General features: G+C 53.6%; 1 protein-coding gene across 15 annotated transcripts in view; it reads left to right on the top strand.

Moving 5' to 3' along the window:
- Positions 1 to 25,393, top strand: part of NFASC (neurofascin) — a 42,982-nt gene extending 17,589 nt beyond the window's left edge. For 3 of the 15 annotated variants that reach the window (XM_026053180.1, XM_026053185.1, XM_026053178.1), the window contains 8 exons: positions 4 to 226; positions 1,481 to 1,596; positions 2,727 to 2,931; positions 4,644 to 4,766; positions 5,260 to 5,433; positions 19,394 to 19,525; positions 20,002 to 20,071; positions 25,027 to 25,393. In XM_026053180.1, coding sequence (XP_025908965.1) covers positions 4 to 226; positions 1,481 to 1,596; positions 2,727 to 2,931; positions 4,644 to 4,766; positions 5,260 to 5,433; positions 19,394 to 19,525; positions 20,002 to 20,071; positions 25,027 to 25,258 — 1,275 coding nt within the window. In that variant the 3' untranslated portion in view covers positions 25,259 to 25,393. Of the gene's footprint in view, positions 1 to 3; positions 227 to 1,480; positions 1,597 to 2,726; positions 2,932 to 4,643; positions 4,767 to 5,259; positions 5,434 to 6,407; positions 6,423 to 11,698; positions 11,954 to 14,281; positions 14,399 to 15,397; positions 15,554 to 19,393; positions 19,526 to 20,001; positions 20,072 to 23,340; positions 23,353 to 25,026 lie in introns of all 15 variants that reach the window. The other 12 variants (XM_026053172.1, XM_026053170.1, XM_026053181.1 and 9 more) reach the window with 7 other exon arrangements.
- Positions 25,394 to 25,514: the final 121 nt, after the last annotated feature.

The raw sequence follows: 25,514 nt of genomic DNA, 5'->3' as shown, positions 1-25,514 counted from the left end.
AAGCCCCTGAATGCAACTCAAGCTTATGGGCCCAACCTCAGGTATATCGTGCGATGGAGGCGAAGGGACCCCCGAGGGAGCTGGCACAACGAGACGGTGAAGACCCCGCGGCACGTTGTGTGGAACACCCCCATCTACGTCCCCTACGAGATCAAAGTGCAGGCAGAGAATGACTTTGGCAGAGCACCAGAGCCTGACACTGTGATCGGCTACTCGGGGGAAGATTGTGAGTATTTGCTAGGCCGGAGCTTGTGTTTCAGGTAGGCATGGGACCCTCCAAGGTCAAGGGCTTGGGGCCTCTTCACAGTATTGCTTGATTTGGGAAAAAAATCCTCTTCCGAGCATTGAAAGGAGACTTGACTCTTCGGTTCCATTCTAAGCCCTGTCTGCAGAGAGCGGCGTGACCCAAACCACTCACCTTGCTCTCTGCAAAGCCCAGATATCACCTTCAATGCGCAAGACAGTAGGACTCCACTAAGGCGAGTCCTGGCCTCACTCCAAAAAGGTACATTCAGGTTTTGGCCATCGACACTTGCGGAGCAGTCAGTGCATCCCAGCCGACAGCAACTGCTGTTGGCCAAGAGGACATTGAACTTGGTTCCTCCTGGGTTAGAGTCTTGTGCCTCTCTGGTAAGGCCCGCTTGGGCTCCGGTTTATGCACCTACCACCACTTTCGTGCAAATCTTCCCACCTTACCATGCAGAACTGTGTTTAGTTCCCTTTCCTCCTCTTGCTGGGCTACTTATGATATTGTTTTCCATACCTGTGACATCCAGGCCTCTGAATTACGCTCCCTGTCCTATCACATTTGCTGCAAGCTATTTCAAGGAAATGCATTTTAGTTCCTCTCAACGCAGCCCAGCAGTGGGGAGGTCTCCAGCTGGATAACGCTGGGATTACTGGAAAGTAAGCTAAATAAGGCAGCTAACCATCCATGGCTCCAGGTCTGAAGTCAAGGGGCCACAAAAAGGCCCAGCTACTCCGAGAAAACCTGCAAAGTGCTGAGGTTTTCTCCATCAAAACCTTTGAGTTTTGGGAGGATCCGAGCACGTGCACGTGTGCGCTTCGTGGAGGTAATCCAGCGAGATGTGGTGGCTCTGTTGTATTCCAGTAAGAGCTGGCAGGCAGGAATGCGGTTCCCCCTTCCTGCAGAAGTCCTGCTGAAAACACAAGTTGTCTTCAGGAGCGTGAGGAAGGAGCAGGGAGGCAGGTAGTGCCCTGGTCTTGCTCCAGGAGAGGTCTGAGCCAAAATGTGCCCGTTGCTGCTGTTCCATCAGCTTTGGAAATGCTCCCAACTGAATTTAAGCAGAGAGACGAGGAAACAGCCTCATTCCCAGGAAATCCCGGCCGGTGGATTGGCCGGGATGCCAGCAGGTGGCAGAGCAGGCGCGCGCTCCGGAGCGCCGCAGACCCGTCAAGGGCAGCGGGAGCGGAGACGGCGGCTGCCTAACGAGCTCTCTGCTTTATCCCGCCCGCTCAGATCCCAAGGCCGCTCCGACGGACGTCCGGATCAGGGTTTTGAACAGTACGGCCATAGCGCTCACGTGGACCCGCGTGCACCTGGACACCATCCAGGGGCAGCTGAAGGAATACCGAGTGAGCATCCGTGCTAATCCCGCTAACCCGCTCGCGATCCCGCGGACCAGCCCGACATGGGGATGACAGAAAACCCTCCTCCGGCGGCCCTATCCCAACCCTGCTGCTCAGTGCAGAGCCTGGCGGCTTTGGGAGCACCAAAAGCCACTTTGGGGATCGGAGCAGCCCCCAAGGGCTCCTGGTGTCACACCGGGATGGCGCCGGATGGACCACTCGGAGCCAGCAGCATCTTTGCTTCCATTCCCACGTGCCCCTCAAAACACAGGCAGCACGAGGGCAAGGGCACCTCGGATAGGTACCAGCAGGCTGGGTTTTGTGTCATCCCCCAGATAGCTAGTGCCGGCTTTAACAAACACCAGCTACTAAAAAGCCTAAACCCAACAGTCCCTGCTAACAGACAACCAAAGGGTCTCGTTTCTCCACTTCTGGCCTTAAGTATTTAGAGCTAAGGTAAAATACTGGTGATTCTGAGCAGAGCAGAGATGCTGTTCAGAACCCAGAACAGACTCAGGTATTAGTTCTTGGTAGCCTTACCAGAGCTAAGACTTCATCACCAAACACATGCCCTGAGAACAGTTATAATAGAGGTTAAACCCAAGATTTGGAGGTGCATAAAGTTCATTCTGTGGCTACTGCTCCTTTTCCTCTGCCACTGCTCTATCATTCCAGTCTATTTTCTAAATTAATCTAAATTAATTTACGGGCTGGGGCTTTGAATCGAAGCCTCTCCGTGCTCAGCCTTTCCGCGAAGCCTGGACGTGTCGCACCTTTTCTTACACACAGCTGAGCTTCTAATCCAAGGAGAAAGGGCGAGATGTTGGATGTCTAGGGCTCGAGGACTAGAAGCCAGAACCAGCTCTTCGGAGCTTGGGCTTTGCTTTGGATTCACTCGTGCCCGGATTCACGGTGCCCCTTGGTGAGCACTTAACCTCCGTCAGCCTCATCCTTGAGTAACAAACTGACCTGCTTTGCCGGGTGGTCCTGAAGCTTCATTAATTGCTCTAAATGGCTCCGAGTTCTGCAACCGAGAGCTGCTCTTTGAAAAAAAACTAAGTGTCGCCCTGCTTTGTTAATGAAAAACCACTGCCCTTTACCTGGAAAAGCTTCATTGCCATGCGTGTTTCTTGAAGGCCTATTTCTGGAGAGAAAGCAGTTTGCTGAAGAACCTGTGGGTCTCCAAAAAACGGCAGTATGTGAGTTTTCCCGGAGACCGAAACCGGGGCATAGTGTCCCGGCTGTTTCCTTACAGCAACTACAAGCTTGAGATGGTTGTAAGCAACGGCAGAGGAGATGGGCCCCGCAGCGAAGTGAAGGAGTTCCCCATGCCAGAAGGAGGTACGTTCTGGTGGCAACGTTCCTGGGAACCTGGTGCACGGGCCGGGAAAGGCAGCGGGAAGCTCTGCAGCGCAAACCGGGAGCTTTAGTGCCCTGCAAAGCCCGCACTAGGGATGAACGTGGAGCTGCACCCCGCTGTCACGAGGCCCTTCGGAGTGATATCTCCACAGCCACCCCTGCAGCGCTGTCTTCAACTAAAATGCCCCCTCCCGGGTATTTTTAACGTAGCAGCAAGCATCTCTTAGGCTGAACGGGAGGAGCGTTTGCAAAGCCCCTGCAGAGGCACAGCACCGTGCCCGGGGTTTGCCTTGTGCCCTGCACCATGTCCCTGCATGTCCCCATGCTGCAGTAGAAGTGAAAAAGCAGCAAGACCCTTGCAAGACCCAAGCCCTGTTGTGCCAGGATGTCGCTGATCCTCCCTCCCCTTTCACTAATACTCCCTCCTTACAGGCTTTTAAGGCAAGAGCACCTCGTTCGTCTGTTTAAGGGACTTGTGTCAAGGATGAACTTGAGATTTTAATTTTCGTGCTGTCGCAGGAGCTATTTATAGACCTCCTGGTGTCTTTGTGTTGGAGCTGCACTTTTGGTGGCTGACAATGAAGCTGCTTTTAGCACAGCCGCTTTTGGCACAGCCCGTTACAATTAAAATACAGGAGCAGAACGAGGTAGAGGTTAGAAGCTCAACTAACCCAGAATTATTATGGCTTCTTCTTCATTCCCTTCCTTTTGCCGCTATCTGAGAACAAGTTCTACCCAAATTCTCTTTTTTTCCTTAGCTTTTCTTGAATATTGTCGCCATCTGCTGAGGACTTTTAAATGACTGGCTATAATTAGCTTGTTTAAGAAGAAAACTTTGCAAAACTGCCATACTGGGTCAATCAGCTGCATCTTGACCTAGCTGCTTATCACTTGTTAGGGCCATCTACCAGTTGGGGTAGCTATATGCTTATATGGATGGCTTTGGTTGATACCATTACAGCAGATAATATTCTTGCTATATGTATATATTCTTATATTCTTGTCATATCTAAACTGCTGATTTTTTTTTTCCTATACCTGCAAGGATAACTGTATATTGGCACTTAGGAGACTGAATGATGTTCTGCAAAACCTCCGTTTAAAGAAAAGCAAAGCAGTAGCGTCTCAGATCAGAGATGAATGGGAGCCGGGTTCTTACTCCAGTTTAAACACTGCACTTCTGAGCGGACCAAGAGCAGAATCTCATTCAGGGATGCAGAGCATGAGATCCCCAATAGAGCTCTCTTGATATTAATAACAGCTTCCAATCATAGCACCTTCTGTACCATTCCGTACCTTTCCCATAGATAAATAGATGAAGTGCTCACACTGGGCTGACCAAACACAGAAGCACAAGATGCCTCTGCAACGTAAATAAAATAACCTGTTTTTCCAAAAATCCTGTATCGTTTGAGGCTCGAACCTCACCTCCAGGAACACCGTTCGCTACTCAGAGCTGGGCACTCAGAGCAACCCTGGCTACTGAAAATCCAAGCAGAGCTCCAAAAGATTGGATTTGGGGATTTTTCCCTCTAGCGTGGGTCACTAACGGGGCCGGTCACTGGAGGGCAGTGGTACCCAGCAAGAGGAGCCGCGCGTTGGATGCGCGGTGAGGGGCCATGGGCGCTGTCAAGAGGTGTGTTATGTTTTATGTCTTGCCTTCTCTCCCTCTCTTTCCTCATCCTCCTCCCAAGTGCCCAGCTCCCCCAGGTATTTAAGGATCCGACAGCCCAATCTGGAAACCATCAATCTGGAGTGGGATCACCCAGAGCATCCCAACGGCGTGCTCACAGGATACAACCTTCGCTACCAAGCCTGTACGTTCCCCACGTTATCTTCCTGGTGATAATGAAGTTGGGAAACGCTCTCCTTGCTGCTGAGCCACCTCCTCACCCGACACAGAAAGTTCTCCGTAAGGAATCGGAGGCTTTGGCCACAAGATGAAGCAGCTGCTGGTGCTGGGCAGGATGCTCAGAGCAGGGCTGGGCAGCTGCAACTTGCAGTTAGGCCAACAAGGGTTGGGGTGCTCAGCATTTCTCAGGACTCACCCACCCTAGTTAGACTCAATGATCTTGAAGGTCTTTTCCAACCATAACGATTCTATGAAGCACCCGTAGCAGATGCCCTGGTCAGGAAGTCACCAATGGCCCTACACAAAGTGTATTCCAGCACTGGTGTCTATGGCTTGCAGAGCCCCCATGGCCCCCACACAAGCACCAAGTCCTGCCCAGGGGAGAGGTGACAGGTAGGGAGCAGGACCCGTTTCTGGACCAAAGCTGAAGCCCCCCATGACCTCCCTTTCCTCCACAGTTAACGGGTCCAAAACGGGCAGGACGCTGGTGGAGAACCTCTCTCCCAACCAGACACGGTTCACGCTGCAGAGGACGGACCCCATCTCGCGCTACCGCTTCTTCCTGCGCGCCAGGACCCAGGTGGGAGATGGAGAAACCCTCGTGGAGGAGTCGCCGGCCCTGCTCAACGAAGGTAGGGGCAGCCGAGCTCAGCCGGAGCAGCCGACGCCGGGCACGAACGCCCAGCACCGAGATGTCCCTCCAGCTCGTGCCACCCAAAGGAGGGGACAGTGGCACCCGGCGGGGCGCAGAGCCGCTTCCCAGGGCTGGCTCTGGCTCCTAATAAGCTGCAAGGCCCTGGGAAGCCCAGGGAGCAGGGGGAGGCAGAGCCGGCGCTCTGCTTCCCCGAGCATTTGCTAGAAGGGCTATGATTTAATTAGTGCTCCGACTGAATGGATTTTTTGGGTCCCTTTTCCTCCATCTCCCCCCGTCCCAACTGATACCCTGAGTAGGAAAAGTAATTCCTACTGCTGACGCGGGGCACGTGAGCCACTCCTCATGTCTGAGGGGGCCCCGGGGGTCGCTAAGGGATGAGGCAGGAGCGGAATTGCGGGATGAGGGAATTGCATGTGCCAAGGGAAAGGCCGTGTTCCGCCAGGCTGCTCCGCATGGCGTTTCCTTCGGGAAGGAGCTTTGCCCATGGAGCTGCTCACAGCGCTGGGATCCGGTTTTAAGCGCTGCTGTCCATGCTCAGGATTCCCGTGTTTCCTATACGTCTGCTTTACTGGGTGCATTTCTATACCCTGCGAGCGGTGGCTATAGGAGAGCAGAGCTAAATCGCAGCCTTAACGAGCCGATGGAGCCGACGGGCGCGAGACGAGAGCAGGTCGCGCCCGCGCCGAGGGTGAGCGGAGGCGCCCGCAAAGCGGCGAGCGGAGCCCGGGAGCAGCGGGCGAGCGGGCCGGGTCCGCAGCGGAGCGACCGGGGCGAAACCCGGAGCACCGCCGAGCTCGGCCAAGCCGCCCGCGCGCCCCTCGCCGCCGGCCCCGCTCGCCCCCTCGAGCCCCTCGCTGCCGTGCCCTGCTTTTACGTGTGCCCTCTGTTTTCTCTCCCCTTGTCGCCGACGCTCTCCTCGCACCCCCTCTGTCCCCGGCGCCGCCTCCGAAGCGACACCGACCCCAGGTACCGTACGGGCCGCAGGAGGGACGCGCGGCTGCATGCGCTCTCTTAACCCTCTCCGTGGGCACGGGAAGCCGCAGGAGCCTCCCCGGGGCAGGGCAAACGAGCAGGAGCAGCCAGAAGTGGGTGCCAAAAAGCAAAATATCCAAAACATCCCCAGGTAGGACCTGGTGCCTTTATTGGCCCCCGGACCTAGTGCCCTAAGGATGGACAAAAGGCACCAAACACTGCAAAACAAGCTTCAAGTTGCGCTGTTAAACCCAGCTTTTGCCTCCAGATCTTCACAGACCCTCTCACCTTTCACGCCTGGAGCTCCCTGCCCTGCAAAACAGATTCGCAGCCCTGCGTGGTCCGAGGTGCCGGTCCCCACGCGGCTGCACTAATTCTGCACCGGTTTCGTGCATGGGATCGTCCCCGCCAGCCCCGGCTCGGCTCCTTGCGCTTCCACGTTCCGCAGGGTGACCTCTTTGCTTCCCGGTGACCATGGAAAGGGTTAAGCGCCACGGCTGTGCTCGGCTCTGCATGCTGCACGCGCGGTGCTGCCCGGCTTCAACGTGGCCCCAGGCAGCAGGGAAACCGAGGCGGGAACCTCCTGCTTCCAGGGAATCCCAAACCCCAAGTTCTACGGAGTCCAACCCTCAGCATCCCAAGCACAACTTCTGGTGTTGCCCAACGGTGGCCCAGCTCTCAGGAACGCTGGCATTCCCGCTGCAGGACACAGTGCTTTATCCCATGGAGCAATAATTCAGCAGCTGGCATAGCCCTGCGGCGGCTCAGGAAGGGGCTCCTGGGCAGCAGTGGGTAACTGCATCCCTCCAAAACCCACCCTTGGTGCTCTGCCAGGGAAAAGCACTTGGCCCGGAGCACTCGTACCTTTTGCTTTCCTATTTTGTGGATCTTTCTCCTCCTTTTATTTCGTTGCCGTGATGTTCCTTTAATCAATATTATTTTGCGATTTTTTTTGCTTTCGGAATAGCTGGCAATCTTTTCCTTACTGTATTCCTTAAAGAAAAAAAAAGGGTAACAGATTGGTCTGCTCTGAGTGGTGGGAAACTAAAAGGGACTCACGTAACCCTTTCAGTTTAGAGGAGTTGCTCCCGTGCTCCCTGTGCGCTGGTTTAGCTCCTAATTCCCCTTGAGTTTAGCTTAGCCATAAGAACCCAGATTCTCTCTGTGGCTCGGAAGCAGTTTCTAAAGTGTTTTTCCGCTTTCTGTGGATGTTGCTTCAAAAAAAAAACCCACTTTTTTGTCCTTCCAGCGTAACATCAAATCAGGCATAGTCCCCTACCCCGTAGAAGGATGAAGGCAGCTCGAGCCAGCCACAGAACAAACCTTGGTCCCAACATCGAGCCCAAGGGCATCTCTGGCTCTGATGCGGGGTCTGGGGGGGCAGCACGGAGCCGGGCCCGTCCGTGTCCTTGGATGCTGCATCTCAGTCTAAAACACGCAGGTTTCTGCCGAGATCCTGCTTGACCCTCCCCTACAGCCCCATCTCTGCCAAGTGACCTAGATTTGGGAGATTTTACAGATTCGTAGTGAAAGTTGTCCTAAAGTGCACTAAAACACACCTTGCCAGCGGCTGTTGGCACTAAAAAAATGGCCTTTTATATTATTATTATTTTTTCTGGGGTAACTACAAGTTCAGAGACGTTTGTAGGTGCGTGAGGAATTGGACCAACCTGACAAAATCAAAGCGAAGGGCAATGACTTCCCCGTCGGAAGGCTGTGTGTTTCCTAAGCTAAAATTGGGCAAAAGAGCAGGCAATTTGGGCAAAAAAAAAGGTGATTTGTAAAAAGAGCTGTCACTTTTGCGATGGAGGCCAGAAATCCAACCTGGATTCCGCACCGCCAGTGGGAATGGAAAAGCTTCATTTGGGGCCATGAAGAGGTTTGGTCTTGGACTATAAGGGGAAAGAAAAGGCATTGATTTGCTTGTTTTCTGCTCCCGTCTCGTCTCTCCATAATTAGAAAGCAGAGGAGAAAGATGCTATTGTTCGTTTTTGAAAGGGACAGAAGTAGAAATGTAGGGAACTGCTGACCCCTCTCTTTTACAGGCTATTCAATCATTTCTTTCTATTTCTGAATTTCTCATAGTTATCAGATCTGGAATATTTTTCTTCTCTTTGTTAAGGACTTTACAGTCCCTTTAGTTGCTAAAAGCCAGGAGAGGAAGAAAAGTCTCTGAAAAGATATTTGGCTAACCATCAAATTTCATGAAATAATAATCAGATTCTCCCAGCCTAATTCTATTGTAGGCACACCCGGGGGAAAGTCCTTACTACAGCCTAACAATACATTAAAAGCGCCATTAAATAATTAAAGAGCAGTATGGACGCATATTGTTTCCTGCATTTCGCAACAAACGGGCAACTTCCAGACTGCTCCATGCGGGATTTGGCTTCCCCCCTCCCCGTTTCATTCTTTAAATGCCTCCGATTTTGCTTTTACGATATTCATGGCAATTCATACGTTTCTGGGAAGACGGGCTAGGCTAGCATGGGAGTGAGAGGAAATAATATGTTGGTTTTCCAGCTTGGAATTCCTAGGGATTTGCTAAGCAGCAGCCCCTTCTCAGAGGTGTCTCCTGCTCTCAGTGAGTTGTTTTGGCTCCCTGGTCCCTCAAACAGGGTGCCGGACGCTCAGTGCTTTAGCTGCACTGGAGGCTGGTGCTGCTCGAGCCCTGGAATGAACCTGCCCATTGGGAAGGCAGAACGGGAAGCAAATCCAGCACCTGTGCAAAGCTGGGCACCATTGAGCCCAGTGCTACAGCTGCGCTCCCAGAGGATGCGTGTGATCTGGGCACAGAGAAGAGCGCTCGGTGCCAGCGGCTCTGGAAGCGCCAGCCTGGACCGCGACCGCCCCAGCTCTCCGCTTTATATCCCGAGGACAAAGAGCATCCCGAGCCGGCGGGCCGGGAGCCCCAGGATAGATTGGCTCCGGTGCTGGCACCGTCCAGAAGGCCAAGCTCCTTTGGAGGTGCCGCTCTCCCGCGGCACTCCCCCTTTCCTGCCCTTGAATCCCCCTCTCCTGCCCCTCTATCCCCCCGGCCCCGGTGCCCTTTCCTTGGGGGCAGTCAGCAGCTCTCATCTTCTCTCAAACACCTCTTGATCTTCCTCCCTCTGCGATCAGCTCTCGTTAGGGGAGAGCTTTCAAAGACGGGCAGAGGCCCCTTATCTCCGCTCCCCAATCTACCAGCTGAGCTTTTCTTTCACATCCAGCCCATATTCAAAACCAAATGAGGCTGCAGCTTTGAATCCCCATGCCCATTAGGGGCAGATTAGGCCTAAATCCTCCAAACCTGTGGGATCCCGGGCCACCCCAGGAGGGAGGTCCCGGCCCTGGCAGCATCTCCAGCCGCATTCCCAGCTTCCCTCCGCTCTTGATCTTCCTGGCCGTGCTGTTATTGCTCCCTCTGGGGTCCAAGGCTCCCCCGTTCCACTTGACCCTGCTCTTGGCTTTGTGCTCAGCGCGGACACCCGTTGCTGGTGCAGGAGCCCCTGCAACGTGATAGCCCTGCTCTCGGGATACCAGGGTGCTCGTGATAGCAGCCTGATGCAACGGGATAGCCCTGCTCTCGGGAGCGCGAGCGCCGAGCGGGCAAATCCTGCCTGTCGTGTGAATCCAACCGCTGGGGAACAGGTTGTGGCACCCTGGCATCCGGGAGGGTGTCCCCGCAGCTTCCCCCCATCCTATACGCACCTGCGAGGCCCTAGGTGAGGGCCAGCTAAGCTCTGACTTATCCCAGATCATCCCTTCCCATCTCGGGGCTATGGGAGCATTAAGGATGAGTCTTTCTTTCCGCTTAAGCCATCACGTCAGCGGAGGTATCTGCTGCAGCCGGGCCTTGGCGCTGCTTGGGGACGGGCCTGGGGTGTTGCACAAGTGTTGCCACCAAATCCTGTCCTAGGAGAGGCTGCTTTGTGCCCCGTTGGGTCCTTTTTCCCTTTGGAAGGGAGGCGCAGGGGAAGCCCTGTACTCGATAGCGCATCACGAGCTTCTGCTTTCACGGTGGGCACTGGGAACCGATTGCAAAGCTGCAGCGTTGCAATTTGCAAAGGGGTTAATTGTGCTAACGGCAACACTAAACCACACTCATCAACCACCAGAAAAATGCCAGGAATCAGCAGATGGATGATGATATTTCTCAGCGCAAGGAAAGCTTTTGTAACACGGAGCCTCAGGAGATTCCAACAGCCCCATTGAGTAACGGGGAGAGGGAAGGAGCCGTGAGGAGCAGGGCTGGGCGGCTCCTGCACCCCTTGCACCCGTGCAGGGCCCTGGGCTGTGCCTGGCGCGGGGGACAGCAGCGGGACGAGGCGGGTGGCTTGCTCTCCGTGCTGCCTTCTTGCATGAAGCTGGCTGCAATTGCCTGTTGGTCGCGGTTGCAATGCCCCGGGGAGGCCCCCGGCCGCTTAATTCGCTCTCCTGGGCACTTAATTCTGTTTTTTCCCCCGCTCGATATGTGCCGGTAACTGTGATTTCATTGCAGCCGCGCTGCAGATGGACTGGCCGACCCGCTGCTCCTCTCTGGAAGGGCTGCGAGGGGCAGGGCCCCCTTGGCTCTTAGCTCCACTCTGTCCCCAAGCTAGCTGCACCTTCACAGAGAAGCCCCCCTGTCTGATACACCCCGAATGGGCCACTAGTTTGGTCCGGGGAAGGAGGAAAACCCGGCTTTGTGCTGGGTTTTCTTTCCAGTGCTTTCCTGGAACTATTCTTGCTGTGTGGGTGCTATTGCAAGAGCAGTTTCCACGTGCCCGCCCTGGGCGTTTGTAATGCGTTCAGCTGCACTAAGGAAATACAAACTCATGCAGGAACCACAGGGAGGACCTCAGCTCGCTTGGCTGAGGCCACTTAAGCGCCTTTTTGGTGGCGTTTTCTGCTCGAGCTTTCAGCCACACTTTCCTCGTGCTGTTTTTTCGATAGCTGTGGGGCTGAGGGGTCCTGTTGGTGACCGCTGAAGCTGGAGCTGCCCCAGGGCACCTGCAGAGCAGAGCACAAATCCATGCTGGTCGTGCCTATCCCTCGAGGATGAAGGCCCTGACCCAAACCGAGGATGATTGAGCCAAAAAATAACAAAAAAGGGGCTTTCTACCTCCTTGCAGCAGGGGAGGAGCGTGGCAGGGAGCGGAGCGGCGGGAACGCCGCCGGCATCGCTGCGGGAGCGCCGGGCGCTGCTCCGCTCCCTGTCGCGCGGGCGCAGCCCGTGGCGATGAGGAGGGCGAGCGCTGAGGAGGAAGGAGCCCTTCCAAAACGCCGCTGTTGGCCTTTCCCTCTGCCAGCTGCATCGGCGTTGCCTCCGACCGCCGCGAGCCCGAGCAGCCCTGCAAGCGCCACCGCTATCGCCGCCACTACAGCCGCCACAAGCACCACCATCGCCACCACTACAGCCGCCACTACTACCACTACTACTACTACTACTACTGCTATTGCTACTACTGCTGCTACTCCCGTGGCCACCACTGTGCCCGCCACCACCGTCGCCACCACCACAGTCACAGCAGAGCGGGCGGCAGCCACCACCAAGCAGGAGCTGGGTACTTTCCTCTTTCCTCTAACCCCTATCCGTGCTGCAAGCCCCCAGCTTCCCGCTCCGAGCAAGACGAGGCAGGGAAAAGGCTTCCCAGGGCGCCAGGAAAGGCCGTGCATGGAGATGGAGGCAGCAAAGATGCGGGGACGAAGGGTCCCGGCGGCCCCGGGGAGTTTGGGGTCTGCTCCTCTTTGGGGCATCCTCCTGGTCTCGGGCCCTGTGCCCGAGTCCCGGGGATGATGCAGCCTCCCGGGGGATGCTCAAGTCACAGGAGCATTTGGGAATGAGGTGGAGGAGCCTAAGGAAGCTCTTAGGAGGGTTATGGTTGCACCGGCTCTTAGTGCTGTGAAGAAAAGGGGGTTGTTATTAGAGAAGATGTCGCTTTGAATCTAGCACGTCAGCTGTCACCGAGAGAGCTGTCACCGCTTATAGGAGTCTTGTGGTTCGTGCTGCTGCTCTTTGTAATGCAACGCAGCCATAGCCCACAGGAAAGTGGCTAAAATTACAGCACGCAGGTGTATTCCCGGGATTTAGGCGGCCAGGATAACTTGAGCACGCAAGCAGCTAGCACAGGAGGAGCCAGCTCCTTTTTGGGGACGCCTATTCCTATATGTGGTTTACTGATACATAGGCAGAGATGCGTCTCTATGAGCCTGGCTTTAGCAAACACTGCAATAACTGCAGTTAATGGATAATTAGATGGATAGTTATACTTCAGTTACTAAAAAGATAGCTAATAACAGAAGGGAGCATAATCAGAAGACTTCAACTGTGTTGCTGGATAATATAGGCTCCAAAACACAACCACAAAAGTTACACAAATGCCTGTTATTTTTGAGTGGAGAGAGAAAGGAGTTAATAATAATGAATACCAGGGTTGACACCCACTTAACGCAAGGAATTTAAAGCACTTCAGCCCTCTTGCTTTACATTCTTACATAAGATTAGCTCAGAATGGTTAAAAAAAAAAATGCAAGCAGGCCCTGCCTCCATGTGAAAGGTTCTCTGCAGTGCAGGAGGTCTGTGAATTAGCAGCACATTTCCTGCGCTGCACTCATTTGCTTAAGAAAAGCTGCAGTCTGCAGGTGAGAAATGCCACTGTGCGGTGAGGTGCCAAGCAAAGTGGCTCAGTTGCAAATAAGTGGCACCCCTGCAAGGAGCTGCCTGGTTTTTTGCCCCAAATCAATTTAAAACTGGATCAAGGGTTACGGCTGCAACATATCCCTGTGCATAACTGCTTGGTGCTGAAGCAGCGTTGCAAGATTTGTGCTGTGACGCAGCTGCGTTCGGCAAGCGCAGGAGAAACTGTCCCTAACCCAAAGCCAGCCGTTCCCCGGGAGGGGACACTGCCACAAACCAGGGCGAGGAACCTGTAGGTTAAGAAGCTAAAACCAGTAGGGAGAAGCTAAAACGGGAGGAAATGAAAGGGGAGCAGCGAGTGTCCCGGGGCAGCCCGAGGACACGCGCAGAGAGCCCGAGCCGTAATGCAGGCGGACAGGGAAGCGGCGTGGCAGGCGCCCGGCGCCTTTGCACCGCGGATTCTAGGTCACGTTCTCCTGATCTCCCCAGCACCGGGCTCTCCCTTGCAATTTCTTACACACCGGGTAGCTGCCCTCGTTGCAGCGGCTGAAGCTACTAATCTGCGCTGGGCCACGCCAAAAAGCAGAGCAACTGCTGCAGTTAAAAGTAAATAAATGAATAAATAAATAAATAAATAAATGCAAATACAAAAACGCCACCGGGAACAACAAAAAGAAGGAGGCTAAGGTGTCAATTGTTCAGTCACGTATATGCACGCTAAGGTAGTGGATTAGCTCGATGTTGCTCGAAATAGCAGTTCCTGCGCTGTCGCCTTTGCTCAGCTTCAAAATCAGAAACGAGTGACTTGGCCGCCCCGCTGGCTGCCGTGCAGCTCCCGGGACGCGCAGCGCCGCTCCGCGCGTGCCGAGTGGCCCGTGCGCGCTCGTGCCTGCGGCTCGCGCCGGCCTTTGGGCACCAGTGGAGCCAGGGGATCTTCCTAGGGGCTGAGGCCCTCCCAGAAGGGCCACAACCTGCTTAGGACTGCAGAGAGAAGCTGAGAGCAGTCGGGCTTAAATAACAGTTGGTTGTTGTTTAAGACCCCAAAAGTTGGGTCTTGTTACGCCGCTTCCCTTGGAGGTTTAAAATCGGGGATTTTATGACAAATGCATCTTTCCTTAGGCATCGTCATAGGCTAAAGGTAGAGATGTGATCCTTAGGAATGATCCCGTAAGATTTTAACCAGTGCCAGATGCTAGATGAGGTCCCGTTCGTGCCTAACCTAAAATACTAACTCCTCTTCTAACCTGTCCACCAGCCACCAATGGATCGTCCATATGGGACATAAGAGCTTTGGCTAATAGTAACTGGGCAAACATCACCTGGAGCCACAATTACTCTGCAGGAACTGACTTTGTGGTTAAGTATATCACCAGTAAGCATCAGATCGCGTGGGGACTCTACCGGGGGGCGATGCCCTTAGAGATCCTGCCAGCTCCCAGCGTTTCAACCCCACCTCCAAGGCAATCTGAGTGTGGAATGATGCCACGGACCACACGGAGCACGAGAGAGGAATATATATATATATATATATGTGAAGGGGGACAAATCTTTAAGGAAAGGCAAATAAGGCCTGCATAAACTGGAGGAGAGTTTTAAAGAAAGCGCAGGGGCCTTTTGGAACCTGGAGTTGGCAGAATTCTCTATGACCCAAACCTCCTGGCCTGACAGATACCACGTGTCGCTTAAAGCTGCAAGGCTAGGCTTAGGCTGGGAGCTCAAGCCTTTTAGTCCTTGTTTCAAAAAGATGTTCTCCCGCTGCTGGGGGGTTGTTTTGCTACGAGCTAGGCAAAGGCTGCTTAGCTCTGACTTTATGTCCCAGCTATTTCAGCCCTCACACGGTCGGTTCGAAAGAGGCATTTAAAAGAAACTCATTGCACAGAGTTCTTGGCATTGAGCTGCTTTTGGTTACTTACAACATTGTTTAAGAGAGAAATGCGCCTTCTACTTGAAAGCACTTCCCCTAAGGCCCGTCCTCGCTCCAAAATCTCCAGCCTTCGTGCAGCAAAGTCTGGGCTCCAGTTAGGAGCGAGACCACGTGAATCCTCTCCCGTAACCCGGGGTCCGCGCACCAAGCGCCCGAGCTGCCCCCTGCATCGTGAGGCTGGAAAGCCCAGGCCGCGCTTCCAGCCAAAAAGGGACCCAGGAGTAGGGAGAGTGCTGGAGAGCTGTCCATACTCCCATTTTCCAGTGCTCCCAGCAGGGATGCAGCAAAAAACCCCCATATTCTCAGGTGGCCTCTTCCCTTCTGCCCCGCGTGAGGAACGCGGCCGGAGATGCCGGTGGCATCGCGGCGCGTTGTCCCTGCTCGGCCGCTGCGATGCCCCCGCACGCTGCGGCCCGCCGGGTTTGATGTGCGGTTTCTGTTCCTCAGGTAACAAGACCGAGAGATCTATCCCGGTTAAAGCCCAGACCCCTTCCTCGGTGCAGCTGGCTAACCTGACGCCGGGCATGATGTACAAGCTGTGGGTGTTCCCCATATGGTCTAGCCCCAGCGAGCACTCTTACATTACCTTTACGACGAGCTCAGGTGAGAGGGCGCCCGCGCGCGTCGCTCCGTCCCCGCCGCTGTCCCTGCATGGGCCGATGTCCCCGCCAGCTGTGGCCGTGCTGAAGAGCCACCTTGGAGCGCCGCGTGGCCGTGCCACCCTGCGCAGCAAAGGGACCCCCCCCCCTCAATCCTGCTATTGCCACCGCAGCCATCGGAAAGGGGCTTCCAATGAGGGTGGAGAGCAGGTCTGCCCGCTGGTGTGTCCCCTCGTCGGCGCTCGGCACTGCGGGCGTCGCTTGGGCTGCGGCGGACGGGACGGTGCCGCGGAGCGGGGACACGGCGCCTTTGCACCAGGCCCTGGTGACAGTCACGCACAGGGCATTCCAGAGGGGAAGGGATACCTGGAATGTTTCCTCTGGCAACTTGGCATCTCGCTACGCGAGCCATTTTCCAGCTCTAGCACCTGGGTGATTTTTATAGCATCCTAAGCCTATAGCATCCTATAGCATCCTCAGCCTATAGCATCCTATAGCATCCTCAGCCTATAGCTCAGGCTTCCGAGGCTGCCCACTGGATGCCACGGAAAGCCCGACTTCCCCAGGCACGGAAGGAGGCTTTCTGTGTTTGCACGGCGTCGCTGGTCACGCTTGGGGAGCTTCAGGAAATGGAAATAGCGACGGCTTGCTCAGGGTTCACTCCAGGGTTTCACCGTAGGCATTAATGCAAGATTCCCCGGCTGCATCTCTGCCTGAACACTTAGCTGCCAGCTCTGCACCAGGCTATCCTGAAAATTATAGCCACCCAAATAGAAGAAATGATTTTCAAAGAGCTAAAAATTGCCAAGAGTCAGGCATGGAAGGACAGAAGACTTGGTTATCCCAGGGATCTTTGAAGCCCAGCTTTTCTAGTGAAAAATGCAGTAAAACTTCCTCTGATCTACAGCACTTCTACATGAATAATCACTATAACTAACCCAAAAGTCAGCTCTACAAAAAAAAAGCATATGTTTTTGCTGATCTTTCACCAGTGGATTACAGTCAGACCTTTTTAGTGGCACACAGGCCATGACTATTAGATGCCAGGTGTTTTCTATCAAAAGATTAGAATTAATTAAAAAGAAACCAGTTCCTGCAGTTGCTTTTAACTCAATACCTGTTCCATCCCACAGCTGCTTCCTATTATTTACCCTTGGCGCTGCCCTTACATTAGAGCAAATCAAAACATCCTCAGCCTTAATCTTCTCCCTCCGCGCGCCGCAACGACAGGCGTTCGTTTCCTCTAAATACGAGCTCGCCGCGACTGTCATTTTTGTCGTCACGAGCGCCTTTCTCGGGAGGGACGGCAATTATAATTGCACCTTGATGATGCGCCGCGATCCTACCGCAAGGTCCCCGAGCGACTCGGCACCCGAAACGCTCGCCGCCGTGCAAAGAGCAGCCTCAATGTGCACGGTGGCACCAAGCAGCCGCCGCGGGCTGCCTTGGCGCTCGACGAACCCCTCCATTCTGCCTTTTAAAGACAATATCCTGGCGGGATTGCTGATACAATCTCCCATTTCAAGGCTCAGATTTATTCCCCCTTCCTCCCCCAGCACTCAGTTAATTGAATCCAGTTGCCAGCCCCGCTCCGGGGTAATCTCATTCTCTCCGTTTTAAGTACATCTTGGAGGGCTGGTTAGCTCAGGTAAATATTAAATGGAGCAGCATTAGAGGGAAAAGCAGCAGAAGGGCCAAATTACACAACCAACCTCTACCCCATCTTCCCTAGGAGGTCGGTACCTAAGGCTACTTCTGCAGGAGAAGTTCATGCCGTGATGAAGATGATGAGGATGGTTTTTGCCATAGGCCTAGGACCCTTTGTAAAGATCTCACTCACAAATCTTGGGCCAGGCTGTAGCAAAGGCAGAAGCTGAAGATTGTTCCTAAAAATGCTGTGAAAGGCAGTCGGTGCTGGCAGCATCGAGGCGGGAATTGAGGAGCTGGACCCTGGTCCAGAGGCCTCTGGATTTGGGATGGGGAGGCTGAAAAACTGCATCTGGTCGTAGCTTCCCTGAATAACCCTCCCTTCTCTGGCCTCTTTATGTACTCTTTATGCGCTAAATATATGTATTCATGTTTCTAAAAGCCAAGTAGGGGCACAACGCGGGGCCGATCCTCCGTTACGGCTCCTCGTGCAGGATTTGGCGGATTTTAAATCCAATTCTCTCCCATTTCCCGGGCACGATGTGCTCAGAGCCCTCTGCAAAAGGATGTTCAGAGCTGGCTTGTCACTGCTTGTACCGCTCACAGCCCCTCAGCTTGAGCTGCTCAGATAGATGCACTGGGGTGGGGAAAATGCTTTTTTTTACCTCATATGGTGACTAACAAAGTCACCCACTCAAGTTCTGCAGCTGTGTGTGGAGTTGAGCCACGGGAAGGGCCTTTTCACATCTTTTCACATCCATGTGGGTTGGAGAGGAGGGATGGCTTGCGTTCACTTAAATAATTGAGCAGTAAAACACAATAAAGACAATAGTGTGGCCCTTACAGTATCCTGCAGCACTGCAAACCAGAGCAGCCAAGACCAGCTACGACCAGCAGCAGAGATCTCATTTGAAGCTGGTTTTTGTCACTTGAGCATCCATAAAATAATGCTCCCTGCACGGTATTTCCCATTTCGGGCAACCCCCTGCTAAATCCCAGCTCCCTCCCGCCCAGTCCTCGCTCCTGCCAGGAATACCTCGCTCGATTTGCGCTGCAGGCTGCTTAAATTAAGCCCCCCTGCCGCCCTGAAGGTTATTTTCTCCTCTGCTCCGTCTTGCTGAATGCCGTGTGCATGTCAATGAGAGCCAGAAAACGGCAGCTTGTTGCTATTTATAGGGCCTGGATTTGTCCGTCTGACCGCGTAGGGATGCTGCAAATAACAGCTCAGGGTACGAGTGGTTGAACGTGGCCATTAGCAGCCGGGTAGGACTTTTCAGGGCTGTCAGACCACAGCTCAGCCTTTTGGCACCCGGTTGTCCTTGGTCAAAGACCTGCCGCCAACTGGGGCTCTGCAGCCGCCACCGCGTCCCCATCGCTCACCTTTTGGCCAAGTCTTGCTGGGCCTTCACGTCTCCTTCCTGAGCCAGTGAGGAACCCAAGGCTAGTGAAGAGATGCCCACTGTGATGGTCTCCATTGCCTTCATTCCTACCGGCTGGCACTGCCCACCCCAATGGCCCATGCACGTGCCATGGCTCACAAGCGATGGCTACAGCCGGCCGAGCACCATCTCTGGCTTCTTCTAGTTTGGGGTGACAACTTCGGCCACCCTCGCGTGCACACAAAGGGACACGGGCTGCAGAGCTCTTCCCTATCGTCCCTGTCCCCAGTGGACCCCAAGAATTAGGATTTCCCCCCGCTCGAGGCTGCTAATGAGCACTGCAGAGCTCAGCAACCCTCTGGATTTCATGGTGCTCTTCCAGGCAACTTTATGGCAGGGATTCAGTCTTTTAGCCATTGCTCGGGCAGGTTTATTTCTGCGCTTTGCACGGCAGCCAACTCCAGGGCTGCTTTCAGGCACCGGAAAGGAAAGATCAAATCTGTTACCCAGCTTCTTTTGACGTTATTTTCAATGCGTTTTTCTCACTGGTCTGTGCTAGGTTTTACTTTATGTTGTGGCCCTTTGCTGTGCGTAGCTATTGCTCAAAAGCTGCGTTGATCTATCATTAAAAAAAGCCATAAACCACATTCCTGTGTTACACCCTCGGACAACCTGCCCAACACACTCCCACACACAAATACACTGCCTAAAATGCATCCTTCTAAACAGAAGGACTGAGGTTTTCCTAGCGGTTTATTCCTCCCTGCTGTCGTGGTCTGTCCCTTACGGGTTTCTTTTTGTCCTTTCAACTTCTCCAGCTTACACCAAGAACCAGGTGGACATCGCAACCCAAGGCTGGTTCATCGGGCTGATGTGTGCCATAGCCCTCCTGGTTCTCATCCTCCTCATCGTCTGCTTCATTAAGAGAAGCAGAGGCGGAAAATACCCAGGTAAGAGCACCGCACACAGCAATTTTTTCAGGCTTGGGGTTTCAGCTTCTCCAGGCTTCCAGGAGCTAATCCAATTGCAGTGCTCTCAGATAGATGCTTGTGATTAAAAAGGCTTCTCTTCCTCCCTAGAATGAACGCTATGATTAGTGGGAAGCATTTTGGTGAATTAAAGCTCGGCGAGTTCTCCGTGCTGTGCAGCAGAGCCGGGCTCTCCTGTGCTGCCTGACCTGAAAATCTGCCCATTTGCTCAGCGTCTTCTAGAAAAAAAAAAGATCTTTTCTGGCAAAAATCTCATTAACTTTTTGCAAAGCAATGATAAGGCAGCTTAGGAAGATTCCTCGATTAATATATCCTCTCTAGCCCTGGTTCCTCAATTAATATATCCTCTCTAGCCCCCTCGGGGTCTTGTGCCCTGGTGCCTCTAGTTTTTACCCTGGGTTTTATCATAAATGTTGGCCATGTGCTTGCTTACGCAGTGCGAGATAACAAGGACGAGCACCTCAATCCCGAGGACAAGAACGTGGAAGATGGGTCGTTCGACTACAGGTACGTGCCCCCGTGGCATGTGTGCTCCTGCGCCCCCCCTGCCCCATCCGCCCCGCTCTGCAGCCATCACAGACCTCACTGCTGCCCCCTCTCCCCATAACCCCAGCGCCCAGGTGCCCCACACCATCCTGGAAGGTCTTTCTCCCTCCTCCTGCCTCCTTCTCTCAGCAAGTTCTCTACCAAAGGGGACGTTTCCTTGCCCGAAATCCAGGAAAAGTTGCCAGTCTGAGAAGGTGCTCTCGTGGTTTCCTTCTTTCCTTGTCCCTCCTCTTGGGAGGATGTGTCCAGACAGGGACATGGGGCTGACACCAGCTGCTTGGGACGCAGCTCTCACCAGGTGCACATCAACCTTCACAGAATCACAGAGTGGTTGAGGTTGGAAGGGACCTCCAGAGATCACCTAGTCCAACCTTCCTGCTCCAGCAGGGACACCAGAGCATGTGGCACTGGGTGGCATCCAGGCGGGTTTGGAGACCTCCAGAGAAGGAGACTCCACCTTAATGACACACACTTGACTCTGAAGCAGCCAGAGGCAATTTCAACTATAGCTCAGCCTCTCTCCTAGTTGTAAGGCAGCGCCCAGAACAGAAACACCTCAAGTTATACTTAGATCAGCCCCAAAAGCACTTAAGGGTGTTTATTTAGGGGTCCAGGCCTAGCCTTTTTTGGAGGATGCTCAAGGGAACCCTACAATGGCTCTTCAGTGGACTCTGCCCTGCCAGCTCTGCTTTCACCACCGTCTGACCAGCCTCTTCCCAGCACAACGTCCTTCGGAGCAGAGCATCTGCTTTGCCTCCAGACTCCCCACCTACCTCAAACCAAGTGCTCTCCACACCCGCTCACCTTCAGCGCCACCCTCACCCTCCTCTTTATCTCCTTGTGACTTCCAAGGAATAGAAAGAGGTGCCGGATCCATGCTTGGCTGATGCCTGGGTTGGATATTCCCAGGTTTTATGCTTTGCTTTTCTCTAAGAAATTACAAGGCACCTTTCTGTCCGAGCTGAATCCAAAGCCCAATTAGGCTAGGAAGTGTTTTCCTCCCGACTTGAAAGCAGAGGTTAATTAAACCGTATGTCATTACCAGTACTCAAATCGAGACAGCAAAGATGGGAAGGGTCTATTTACAATTCAGAAGACATGCAGTAAGCCACACGTGCTCCACCAAAGCCCTTAAATGAGCAAAGTGAATAGATCCACCTGCACCCTAAGATATAAAGGAAAGGTAGAGGAACTGCATTCTTCAGGATGTCAGGCTTACATCATTAGCAGCGTTGTAATTACATTGCAGTAGTGACTGGGCTTTTCCGAAGGGAGCCGTAAGCCAAAGCTCCCCAGTTTTCTCCAAGGCCTGTGAAACGATGCAGACTACAGATAAATCCCAGAGAGCAGCAATGTGAGCAGCAAGAACTCCTTCTCCTTCCCTGCTAGGTCCAGTTGTTGCTCTTAGTGGTGACAAGTGGCACTGGGAGCCTTGGAGCGGGGTCCTCCCAGTGCAGCTGGATGGGCAGGCACATTCCCACACGGGTGGAGGAGCCATGGATGGCCCTGGAGCGCGGGACACACCTGCCCGTCTGCTCCTTGTCCCATGGGGAACACGGAAGGGTGTTTCCAGCGACGTAATTACAGGAGAGAAAGATGCTTTTTCTGCCAACACACAGTCACTTCCGTAGAGAGAAGGGAGCCGAGCTCCGAGCACGGCTCACGGCGCGCCGGGATGAGCTCAGGAATGCTCAGGAATGCACCACGCAGGGAGCTCAATGACAGGGCAGGCGGCGGGCAGGAATGCCATGGGAATGCTCTTCCCCATGGCCCAGTGGCTCCCACTTAGCTGAAGCCTGAACACGTCTGGACAACCTCATTCCCAAGAGCTAGAAGGCAGAAGAAAGGTGCCAACAGGCAACGTGGACATCATTCCACAGGAATAACCCATGTTTATGACGTGGGCAGCGATGTGGGGGTCATGGTCCACAGGGCTGAGCTTTTTGCCCCCTTCCTCATAGTGGATGTGACCCTGAGAGAAGACATCTCTAGCTACCCAACTGGGGGCAGAGCTTGCAGCCAGCTCCAAAACACCCGCTGTTTTCAATCACGCTGTCCCATGGGGAAGAAAAGGCAAAAAAAATGAAGCAAAACCCAAGAGCAAACAGAAAAAAAAATCCCTGCTCCTTCCCGGGATCAACAGGCTTCCTGGGAGAGGCAATAGGAAGGCAGCTTCCCTCAAGGAGGCAGAAAGGAAGGTGAGCTTGAAGGACTGATACAGAAATGCTGTTGGCTGATTAAGATGCAAAATGATTGCAATGTTACGCTCAAGGAAGGGAGCAATTAGGATCTGAAGCGAGGACGGGATCCGAGCTGACGTGAGCTCCTCGCCGGCCCCCCTTCCCACCTCCCCATGGCATGTCTGAGACGCTCTCGTCATCCCTCCCGTCCTCAATGCCCCGTGCATGCCAACTTCCCAATCTCGGCAGCCTGTAATTAGGAGACACTGTCACCTCTTTCTGTGCCACTAACAGAATAATGGTTTTGCCCGGGCAGAGGCTAAGCTGCAAAGCCTCTTTGCAACGCAGGGCACCATTATCCTTGGCCAATGTTCTGTGCCAGTGACTGGGCCTCATTATACCAAATGTTTAAGCACGTGGGGGAGTCGGCGGGAACGGGGGCCGTTGGCAAGGGGAACTTGAGGGTTTTTTTTACCATCCGGGCTCCAGTTCAGACCCAATTCAGGCCGGCGGCCTCTGAAAGCAGCACCAGCCGCTGCCTATGTGGCCGTCTCAGTGGAAATGGAGAGCTGGATGGATCCTGGCCACGCATCCGAGCGCTGGGGAGGGCAGGAGAGGTCCAGAGCGGTGCGGGCAGGAGCACTCGGCATCGCCGGCGCCCTCGTGCCCAAGAGGAAGACCCAGCAGAGGGACGAAGGCTGAGGCAGCTCCGCTCACTCGGCCCCATCCCAGCGGGTCCCTTGGGTTTCACGGCCCTGTTTAAGCCCGGGAGCTCGCTTAGGGAGGCCAGCACGGCTCAGCCCGCTCCGGACAACCTCCCAGCTCCATTTGGTATAACGAGGCAACCGGCTCCATGAGGAATGCAGTGACTTTTTTTCTTTCCCTCCCTCCCCCTTTTTTTGTTTTTATTTTTTTCTTTTGGAAAAGCACTGCCCCTGTGAATGCATACCTCATCATATCTCTCTCTGATCAGGCTCTTTCTGCTTCTCTCTGTTTTATTCCCATTCTTTCTTCTCCTTTTCACCTGGTCTATCCACATGGACCATGAAGGTCTCTTGAAAGGTAGGACCACGTGCTGCCAGAAGTCCGGCACATTTAGCTTTTTTTTTATTATTATTTTTATTTTTCTCCTCCTTCCTTCTAGCAATTTTCTTTCATAGCTGAAAATATTTCTTCCCCTCCCTCTCCCCGTTCCCACCTAACCCATTAAACCAGCTCCGTCTAACTCGCGCTGACTCCGGGGCGGCCCTCACGTCCCGGGAAAGTTGCATTTTGCTTGGAAATGCTCCGTACATTTCCCTCCCCAACTGGTTTCAATGCGGGGGGCTCTGGATTTCTAACACACGTGTCACCAAATCCCACAGAAATCCCTTTTTAACCGGGGGGTGTCACCCCCAGCTGCTGCTGCCCACCTGCTTCAGCCTCCTAATGCACTAGTAGGACAGACTGATGGAGAGGGGTAAAACCAGGGGGGTAAAACCCAAAACCGGCTTTGGGACATTCACTGCCTGGGCTTTGGCACCGCAAACCCCCTCGTTAGGGAGAATCTGGCTCTAGATTGAGCTCCACTTGACCCTAAGGACCTTTCAGACAGAAGCATTTGGGTTTTGCCACTCTCTGCTTGACACTTCTTGCCCTTCCTAACCGGCGGTCCCGCTTGCAGACCGATTCTTTCCCCAAAAGGAGCTGCTTACAAAGCTAACAAGTCTGTTTTTATTGTGATGCCAAGTTAACACAAGCCCTCCGAGGGCGGTTTTGTATTAGTCTGAATTTACAGAGTGCCGGGGCACCGAAACGAGAGCTAAAGCTGCGAGTTTTACCAGGCAAGGGGGGCACCAAGCGCCCCTGCAGCCCAAGCAAGGGGCTCCTCCGCCACAAATAAAACCTGCAAGTGGCTGCTAGTTTGCCCAGTTTTAAGGAAAATAAAGCAGCAAGTAACGTGCCAAAGCGGGGAGCAAGTTTTGCAAGTCCTGAGCTCAAAAATGAGACAAAAAACCCCGAAAGAGTGGGTGGGTTTGGGTCGGTTCATGACGTCCTGGGGAGTAGCGCCCAATTTGCCTGCTGGATGTGGGATCAAACACGAGCTCACAACTGGCTGATACCAAAATCAGGTTTTAGATATAGCAATCCACTCTCGTCCTCAGTGCGAGATGATCTGTATTTATGAAACACAAGTCCTTACCCTCCCTAGAAAACATAGATTTGCCCCATTTTTAAAAAGGGTTTCTCTAAAGGCTTGATTTTTTTTTTCCTATGGGTCAAACTATGTATTTTTTTCAGTGACTTGGCTTAATCTTTCCAGTAAAAAAAAAAAAAGGGAGGGAGAGGGGAAACGAATTGAACAAACAAGCTTAGATGCTCAGAAATAAGCTTGGAAAGGTAAATTCTCATTTTGGAGCTGCAAAGAACTTGGCATCCTATATATGCCCCCTTGCAGTGCTTTGAAAAGCTTCCCCGGTGCATGCAAATACCTAAACTAGACAGTGTGTTTTTACCCGGAAACCTGAAATCCGACCTCAGGAAAGAGTGGAATGAGCTGGGTGAAACGCAGAGAGGAGGAAAAGAGCATAACTCATGACAAGGAAGGGATATTTATAACGTATAACACCGGCACCTGCAGCCGATTTGCCCACCCCGGATCAATCCTGAATATCCAGCCCTGGATTTTTAAGCGTGTCCCCGTTGCGAGCCCCGCTGCTCAACTCTCGCTGTGTCTGTCTGTCTTGTGCCACCCAGCGACGAGGACAACAAGCCGCTGCCCAACAGCCAGACCTCCTTGGACGGCACCATCAAGCAGCAGGAGAGCGACGACAGTCTGGTGGACTACGGCGAGGGGGGCGAGGGGCAGTTTAACGAGGACGGCTCCTTCATCGGCCAGTACACGGTGAAGAAGGACAAGGAGGAGACGGAAGGCAACGAGAGCTCGGAAGCCACCTCCCCAGTCAACGCCATCTACTCGTTGGCATAGCGCGACCTATAGATATATATGTCTATGCGAACCCACTGCGCGACCTGAGAGAGATGCAGTGGATGGGGGCGAAACAGCAGCCGCCGCCGCTGCCTCCTATGGAAACGCGCGAGCGAGACAAACCAATAATGACAAAAAAAAAAATTGAAAAAAAAAAAAAGAAAAAAAAAAAAAAGAAAAAATTTATCCAGCAAACAGGCAGGCCAGGGGCTGCCGCGGCCGTCTTCTCCTTAGCAAGCAAATGGCAGGGACTGCC

This window comes from Nothoprocta perdicaria, unplaced genomic scaffold (genome assembly GCF_003342845.1).
Source record: "Nothoprocta perdicaria isolate Ctin4 unplaced genomic scaffold, notPer1 scaffold_97, whole genome shotgun sequence".
Taxonomy (NCBI): Eukaryota; Metazoa; Chordata; class Aves; order Tinamiformes; family Tinamidae; genus Nothoprocta; species Nothoprocta perdicaria.
The sequence above is the reverse complement of the archived record's forward strand: the minus strand, read 5'-3'. Positions and strand labels throughout refer to the sequence as shown.